General features: G+C 37.5%; 1 protein-coding gene across 1 annotated transcript; it reads right to left on the bottom strand.

Moving 5' to 3' along the window:
* Positions 1-423: 423 nt before the first annotated feature.
* wnt2ba (wingless-type MMTV integration site family, member 2Ba) lies at positions 424-8473 on the bottom strand. The gene is made up of 5 exons (XM_046859706.1): positions 8099-8473; positions 4086-4306; positions 3072-3349; positions 2568-2832; positions 424-2264 (listed from the first exon to the last, which is right to left on the bottom strand). Exons 1-5 carry the CDS (start codon positions 8218-8220, stop codon positions 2035-2037), a joined length of 1116 nt encoding a protein of 371 aa, XP_046715662.1. The 5' UTR covers positions 8221-8473; the 3' UTR covers positions 424-2034.
* Between the last annotated feature and the right edge of the window lie 947 nt (positions 8474-9420).

The following is a 9420-nucleotide window of genomic DNA, read 5'->3' as shown; positions in this document are numbered from 1 at the left end:
TGACAAGATCATTATCTTGAGCGTAGAACTCCAAACAAAAGCAGTTACTGGGACCACACACACTTGGCACTGTGTGAAAACGGTCATGCAGTGTTTACATTTGTTATCCCTTTAATCAACCACCGCTAATGCCCCTTGTATCAGGAAACAGCAATGACATTCAAAGAACCAAAACACTACATTTTAGGGATTAGTGTGTTAATTAAAATGGTAGGGTGTTTTTCTTTAAGAACATGTATAAATTTCACCATCAGCCGTGCAGTATCAAGGGAGCAATTTTACACTGTTTTAAAGTAAACACACTGACATGTTTTCCTGAAGTCTTTCTCAACATATAATCTTTTCCTCTGGTAAGAAAGGTGAAAGATGATGCTGCCAAATGCCAGAAAACATCATCTGAAAGGGGGGGTTTTAGCAGGGAATGGAAAAAGAGACATCGTTTGGTTAAGATCCTGAAAGAAAAAAATCAATAAGCTATAAGCAATCGAGCAATTGGGAATACTAACAGATTTATTTTTAAATACACTTTTGTTTTTCTTTATTATTGATTATATTTTCATATTTTTTTCATTAAAAAAAACTTTCCAGTCAGCTTAACTCAGAACAGCACAAGTCTCCTCATCTTGTACATGACACCACTAGTATGCCAAAGCCCTGACTCTGCTCATCCATCTTAATAACACATTTAGAAACAGACAGATTGCCATAGCCATGCCATGGCTATTTTTACTACTCAATCATTGGAACACTATAACTTTATATGGTAAGGATTTGACATTTAGTATCACATTTAGTGTAGCATGAAGACAAAAACTAAGAACTGTTAAGACGGATGGACAATAATCACTTCTATCTATCTTAAAACAAGTATACAATATAGGAACTACTGTGTAATTCAGTTAATAAATGCAGGTGTGTTTTAGTGTGGGGTGTATGAAATGCACAAGGATGCACTGTTGGCCCTTTTTTCCATTCACAATATAATGGTGATATAATAGTACTGAATATTGTCTAATACTTCTCGTCTAATGCTTCTCCATTACTGATATCCTTGTAGATGAACAGCACTCTGCAATCGACTGCTGCCAAGTTATGTCAAACATCAAGGGCTTGCCTAAGGATAAGCTGTGTCCTGTATTCACGTCCAAATGATGTCAAGCCAGTCAACACCGTACACATTCCACTGCATGAAATACATCCCTGTGTCATTGAAAGCAAAATAAATCATATCCAGTCCATTATCAACCCAATGTCTCAGGACAGTCTTGGCTCTGAAATTAAACGGAATGACATTTTATCTGTATGTCAGATTAGTTTTTCTTTTTTTCAATTTAATTCAATGTAAACAATATTCAATTTCTGAGAGAATCTAAACATGAACCACCTATGATCACAGTCTTATATAAACAGTCACAAAAAAGTGCTTACATATAAAATTATGCTTAAGTGCTTAGATATTCAGTTTCAATAACAAAAGGTTAAAGTAAAAACATCTTATTAAGGTATAATGACTAAACTGTTTACAGGGAATCTGATCTTCCTGTATTTGTCAAATTTGTTAAACTGCAAAGACTTTCGAAGAAACGTAACTATCGCGTTGCCTCGTGTTAAATGCTGCATCCTTCCGTGTACCAAAAAAAACGTATGAGCTCTTCTTGCAGATTTGTTTTTTAGTGTACAAATTATACAGGAGTGTATGCTTCCAGTCAGTTTCCATTTGAAGAAGTCCTCTTTTATTTTCACACAGTTGCTGCAGATAATAATCATGATGCATTGTGTCCAGTGTCAAGTCCCCAGTTTTCACAAATAACAAAAGAAGTTGTAAAAATTGGATCTGTACATGTTAAAGCAGCAGTTTCTTTGCTCTTATCTGAGGTCCTTTTGATAGCAATGTTGTTGATTAAAGAACATTTTTATTTCTGCACTGTTGGCATGGAGACCAGTAAACCAAGACCATGCAACCTACAATTCTTTGGTCCATGTAGGTTTCCTGAGAAGAGAAAATTGTGAAATAATTGGCCACATCCACAGAAATCAAGTAAGGTCTAGCCAATCTGGGCGCTTGTGTGGTTTGCAAGTGTGAACATCCACAGTGTCCTCACAGTCTTGGCACTCCACCGAGCAGCACCACTTGAATCTGCACTCACACTTGGTGACTCGTTTAACCCGGGTGGTGTCATATCCACGACCACAGCACATGACTTCGCAGCCGTCCATGCCCTTGGAAGATTTATTGCACACCCTCCCTGCTGTGCCCAAAGAACCTGAAACATATGTTTGAAACAGATATAGCATAATGATGCATCCAGTGTTCACGATCCAACCAGTGAGTGTCATTACCTATGTCAAGGATATGGACAGGTTGTTCAGGAGTCTAAAATTGAAAAAATGTGATTGTTTTGAATATTCCTTATGCTTTTTGGCCTTTAAACCAAACTCAAGTCCAAGAATAAGAGGTTTGGAAAAGATCAAACTCAATCATCCAGTCTTTTTCTACGAAATCACACCATTCTGCATATTATACTGACTAGTTCACCAAGGCTCAATAGTTGTGACTATTCACCCACCTGCAGTTCGATCCATGAGGCAATAATCTGGAGAGTTTTCCACATACACCAGTTCGTTTTTGGTCGTTCCTTTGAAGTTCCTGTCTGCCGCCATAAACCCTGTGCCATCCTGGTTCATTGTGACCTCCACCGCCATGTTATACTTCTTCCTCAAGTAGTCTCCTGTGCGCCGGAAATCAGACATGGCGAGCCAACATGTCCGCAGAGCGCACGAGCCACTGACGCCATGACACTTGCATTCCAGTTTCATAAAGCGCTTAACTGCCTAAGAAGAACAATGGTTGAGCATCTCCATAAGGCAAGAACTGACTTCACCTTTAGAGTAGTATTAGTGTAGCATACAGTTTAGCATAGACAAGCTATAGGTAGTGTAATGAGGTTTTTATGGGATTTGTCATAGTTTAGAGCAGAGATACCGTTTAATGTGTATGTCAACAGACAGCACTGAAAGAACCAACCATCTCCTGATTTACCACTGTTATGGAAGCCTATCACCATCCTCACCATTCTGCCACAGCGGTTGTTGTGCAGGTTCATCAGTGCTCGGGCATCTTTTACCATTCTCTCTTTGGCATCCACAAAGGCTTTGGCGAACTTAATACCATAATTCACGTTGTCACTACAGCCACCCCAGTCAAAGTCACCCATTTCATCACGTGTGCTTCCTCTCTTTTGGGTGTCACAGCTGCAACTCTTGAGCTCCCCCTGGCTGCAGGCTCGAGTGATTGCATACACTACTCCAGCAGAGGAGATCGCATACACAAATGCTGCTTCACGGCTACCTGCCAGGGTCAGACAAATAGGTTCATCTTATCAGCTATAAATCACAAAAAAAAAAAAAATGGAAGTCAATGGAACCATTCAATAGTCCTTCAAAATCCATCTACGTCTCAGCATAGATACAGCTCCTTTTACTGAAACAGGTGTGATGGTGTGTTGGTCCTTGTGATAGATCATCACAAAATTACCATCGTCTCAGGTTTAAGCTCTAGACATGCTGGGTGTATTCAAGTATGGAAGGCCACCCTGGAACTTCCTACTCTCAGACTGACTCAGACCAACACTCCCTCACCTTCAGTGTCTGGATGACTGCACTCAAAGCCTTGAGGTGTGGTTTTTCCTACTGTGGAGAACACGATGACCCCTATTCCCCTCATTTTTCATTCTCCAGCTTATGCACTTAGCCAAAACAGAGGGTTATATCTCACAGTGAGCAGTTTTGTCTGTCTGCCAGAGTCATCTTCACAAATATTTACATCTCCTATTACTGTTTATACATCGGCTGTGCAGATCCCCCTGCTCACCACTTGTATTTGGAGAATATCCACTCTCTTTTAGACTCCGGCCCATTTTGGAAATCTGAGAACTGACAGCTTTTTCCCTTTCCCTTATTCTGGAATGTCCTACTTATACGCAATCATAGTACACATCCCTGAATGATTATTTGTGTTATTGTAATCAATGTTTTATCAATGTGTTGTAATTCATAAGTGCATTGTAAGGCAGCGTGGAACGCACTTCGGAGCATGACGCGACCAAAGACACTGTGGTCTCGTTCCAGCGTGCTGCAGTTCCAACGATGGTGCTGGAACTGGTGCTGGCATTCATGAATCCATTCTTTGGCTCCCTCGCCAATGGACTGCATTAAGTCTGGGTGTCTCTGGCACAACTGCCGCTGCTTGTTGACCAGACCAGGAATGTTGTCACATATGACCCGTGCACCAAGTGCACCAATGTACCTGTGCAAGAGGAGAGCGACAAATGAGATGAGCATCTATCGATCTACATATATTACAATATTGTAATGATTTATTATGCACATTTAAGAGTTAGAAAGGGATCCCTCAAGTTTTTTCTGGTTTTTCAATTCCTAAAATTTTTCTATATAGAACAATCTCTGTACAAGCCAAAGTACACCTTAGAGTTCTACATTCATCTTTTGTAAAACCTCATAATGCTGTAGTAGATTATACTTATACTACTATACTGTCACGGTTTATCTATATTATTAATGTTTCTTAAAGTAGTCCATAATGGTAAAATGTGAATTACAGTATCCTCTAACTGGCCTCTCTGATTCAGGTCTAACCCATACACACACAGAGATCCTCCTGGATCTCATTATCCAATCAATTGTAACCAAGTTCGTGCGACAGTGCTCAGATGAACACTGTGTTTAGTTTCCACTCCTGTTATGGATGTCCCTGTCTTTTTTCACACACATACACATGCAGCACAAGACCTTTCTCACCAACAACCAGGGAGGCCTTGCTCTAGAGAGCTACCCTATTTATCCTACATGCGTGCACACACACACACACACACACACACACTCACACACACACACACACAGACATTTTCTCTACAGCAAAAGACTTATCAGCCACATGTGTCTGGGATTGGGAAAGACTAATGCTTGCAAGCCAGAAAAGCACTGTGTGTAAATTGATTACTATGATGACAACAATCCCCATAACTGCATAAATTACTGTACCAAAAGAGAGATATTTATCACTATGGTTTTTGTGGCTGCAGGCGCACAGCCATAGCTGTCTTACTGGCTAAACTTCACACAGACAGATTCCCAGTGGCCTACATGAAGCAGCAGGGCCCTAGTTACTTCAGCACAGCTACAATTATACAGGTAAAGAGTTGTTTACTGGTTTGTTTGAGAAAGAGGACATTCACATTGGTAGGGGGCAAGTATCTAAAATTGGGTTGACTACAGAGACTTTCTGTTGTTTACACAGCTGTAGGCTGCAACACAATCGGCCTAAAAGCGTGGTGAGATTTTGGGCTATGTCGATATTGCTACCACTGAGACGTGATGGAATGCCCACAGATACCTCAGTTGGTGACAGAGAGTAATGTTTAATTGAGAAATCTTTCAATGTTTCATCACATCTTCTGTATGGGAGCTGAAAAGCAATAACCTGTTACCAAAATGAAACAAAGTCTGTGGTTATGAACAAGAATGTCATGTGGTCATGTGTGATATTACCAGTCAGTGTAGCTTCAAGGCAGCTTAGCCTCAGACAGATTGTGCCGATTGGTTAACATTATGCAAGGCTTTGCCACAATTTACTTTTTTTAGTTATTCCATTTTAAACAAAATATCTTGGATAAACGCAAAATAGAGTTTTAAAAAATTACTTAATATTAACCTAGCAAGATACTAGCAATTAAAATGGTAGATGGGTTTTATAATATAGATGATCTAGGTAGCTGTATATAATAATCATTATTAATAATATTAATATTAATAATAATAACAATAATAATAATAATAATAATAATAATAATAATAATAATAATAATAATAATAATAATAGCACAACTAAGTGCTGGTGAAAAATCAGATCAAACTGGTAGGCTAACATTGTCAGCTGGTAATTCTTCTATCTTCCTTATTACTTAACTTAATTGACCAATAAAATCATAATTCAATTATTGTTGTGTTATTCTTTTTAAATAATTACTACAGAGTATTTGGTAGCCATTACCAGCTGTTAAAGACAATATACTAGCTTAAACAGCCTAGCTTTGTTTTGGTAGTTGGTCAGTCTTGCTACTGCTACTGCTAACCAACAACAAGCAATGGATTTATGGTTTATTTACCTTATCATTTTAGGTAGATTTGTTTTTAGTTTAATAAACCAAATTGAGAAAAGTAATGAAAAAGGATTATCTATCCCTCTAGTGTTGATAGCTTACTTAAGAAATAGTTTATGAGGTATGGATTATGTAGAGCAGCTTTTAGTTTGACACCACTAATATAAAATAAAGGCACTTGTTCATCATACAAAAAGACTATTCTTTTAACAACTTGTCAAAGATAAAATCCTCCTGAATAAATAAAGATTCTGCCACAAAATCAAGCAAACTGCATTATATCACACACAAGACCTAAATGTTCAAAGAGTAACACAATAGTCTGTCCATTTGTCCTTTCATTCATTCATTCATTCATTCATTCATTCATCCATCCGTTTAATAACTGCTTTATCCTGGTCTGAGTCATGGAGGATATGGAGCCTATCCTGGGCACATGGTGAGAATACACCCTGGAAAGACTACCAGTCCAACAAACATAGTAAGTTTGATAGGTTATACAGTGCTAAATTGCCCAGAGGTGTAAATGAGTGTACAGTTTTTTTTATTTTTTAAGTAAGTGGAAGGAAACCCACACAGATGAGTGTAGAACATTCCTCAACTGCACCCAGTACACACACAGTAACTTGAGCTCAAAATCAAACTAGGGACCCACAACCCGCACAGCAGGATCTTTAACCACTGCACCAGTGTGCCAGCCAAACACTGTATTTTTCAACTTTTAATTATATTACTGCCTTCACATGATACTACCAAAAAGCCTGCTTTGACAGAATAAATATATAGTGTTAGCGACTTTATTAGTTTAAAAAAGATCATATTTAACATTTATATCAAAAACCCACAAGACCGTTTCTGTGTATAACATAACACCATGTCGCACCATCACCGGACATTGTAATTTCAAGACCATAGTCACGTATATATTAACATCCATTTACATCCAGTTTTTTGCTTCAGTGAAGGTTATATATTAATATGAAACTCGTGGTTATTAATGTATTAATAATGTAGAGGAGCGTAAGTAAGTTGCTTTGTTGAAAGACTTTCCAAACTTGATCAAATCAGATTTCATGTACAATATTTGATCTTTTTTTTTATCTTAGCAATCTATCTTAGTCACACTCTCAAAATGCTTTAACACACAAAAAATTTAAGAAAATCTACTTCTATCTGACACAAATTCAAGTGCAGCACATTACAGTGAGAACAACCTTCTGATCACTGATATGATCTGATATATGATATGATACTCCCTGATATGATTTAATTTAATATTAACTTAATATTGAGATGATTTATATATATATATATATATATATATATATATATATATATATATATATATATATATATATATATTAATGATGTGTATTTATTTTTTTTTTACATATGTTTTATTGGATATGTATCCTGTACATTACACTATATATCTCTATATATTCACCCTTTCATAAATAAAGGTATTAAAATATATTTGATAATAAATTGTTTGGATCTTTAATAGATTTAGTTTTTTTTGTTTATCTCCTTAAAATATAATTAAGCTATGTAAGTAAACTACGTACCTTAATAACCACGTATAATTAAATGCACACCACATGCATCTCAGCAGACAAAGACTCTATACGGTTACAAAAGATTTACCTACTTTTATTTTTGACAGCATATTTATTGTCTATTCGGTTCTAATCGTTTACACTATATTTAACGATGTATTTCTGTTTTCTAGTTAAATGCACTTTCATACTTTTTATTTTTTTTAGATTGCTGTTTTGTCAAACAATTTCGATACTCTGAAACTTTTTTTCTGAGTGATCTCATGGGTACTTCCACACGACAGAAACCCCTCTATAGCAAGTGCACTGACCTCTGTCTCTTGCTCAGATTTGGTGGATAGGAAATGAAAACGCGCTCACCACCAGGACGAATCCACTCTCGGAGTGAACATAAGCAGCAGGAGGATGAAGGGCAGGCAGATCCTATGCGCTCTCTCAGGTCCGCTTCCTCCAGACCTCCCGAGCTTTCGCAGTTGCAGCATCTTAAGACAAACGGTTTTCCCTTGTCTCTTTGCAAAACACTAGTTCAGCAGTCCTGCGGTGGACTTTATCATATCTACTTTTCCATTCGTCGTGCGCTGTACCTACTCTTTATATCTGTTAGAGAGGAAATGAAGCGACCAAGCACCTAGATTTCAATCCAAAACTCGCAGTTACAGTCAATTTATCGTATTAATTGATATAATTCTGAGCTGAAAGTTGAAGCAGAGCAGCTCAGCTGTGGGAAGTGCAGTGTATCAGCTTCAGCATCCGATTGTCAGGGATAATAAGTGGATGTGGGCGGTGGGCGAGAGATCCACTCTGCTCCCACTCTCTCCCTCATTGGACGGGAGCAGTGGTTAGTGTCGATACTGATATTGCGTGCGTGCGTGTTTGTGTGTGTGTCTGTGTGAGGGAAACATTGACTTCAGCACATTTTAATTCATAATATCTTAATTCTCATTCCACTAACACGCCGGTCCTCGCTACTTTGGACTGAAGACATGAACTGAGTTAAATAAGAACCTGTCGCGAGACCACGCCGGAACCCCCCGCAGTTCTCGCGAGAGTTTGTGAGGCGTTCGCTTACCGAGTACCTGTAACAATAACAAACTCTCCACAAAAATTAATGATGTGTAGAACAATGAAATATTTCATTATAAATCATTCATTAAACTTTTGATATTTAAGAACATTTAAAGTACTTTGTACTTTTACTCAAGTAGAAATGTAAAAAGGGGTTTGTACTCTTACTGTAATAAAATATTAGTAAATGGTCATATTTAAGCAGGATAGCCAGTGGGGTGTGTGTGTGTGTGTGTGTGTGTGTGCTTAACAAATTATAATCACAAATAGGAATTTGTTTTCAATGACTATCTATCTATCTATCTATCTATCTATCTATCTATCTATCTATCTATCTATCTATCTATCTATCTATCTATCTATCTATCTATCTATCTATTATGTGTTTTTAGCAACATTAGTTAATTCTTTTGAGTCAATAAACATGCAGTGTGTAACCTACACAGTATGGCTGCTCACATTACAAGCAAAACAATTTGTTTATGGGGTTAGACACATTTGAACCACCTTAAAAACCAACAAACAAAAAAACCCAATGAATCACCTCAATGCTCACATCAGCTCTGTCACAAACAAAAAACAAGCAAACAAATAACTACAAATAACAATAACTACAT

The sequence above is a fragment of the Silurus meridionalis genome, chromosome 1 (assembly GCF_014805685.1).
Source record: "Silurus meridionalis isolate SWU-2019-XX chromosome 1, ASM1480568v1, whole genome shotgun sequence".
NCBI classification, from domain to species: Eukaryota; Metazoa; Chordata; class Actinopteri; order Siluriformes; family Siluridae; genus Silurus; species Silurus meridionalis.
The sequence above is the reverse complement of the archived record's forward strand: the minus strand, read 5'-3'. Positions and strand labels throughout refer to the sequence as shown.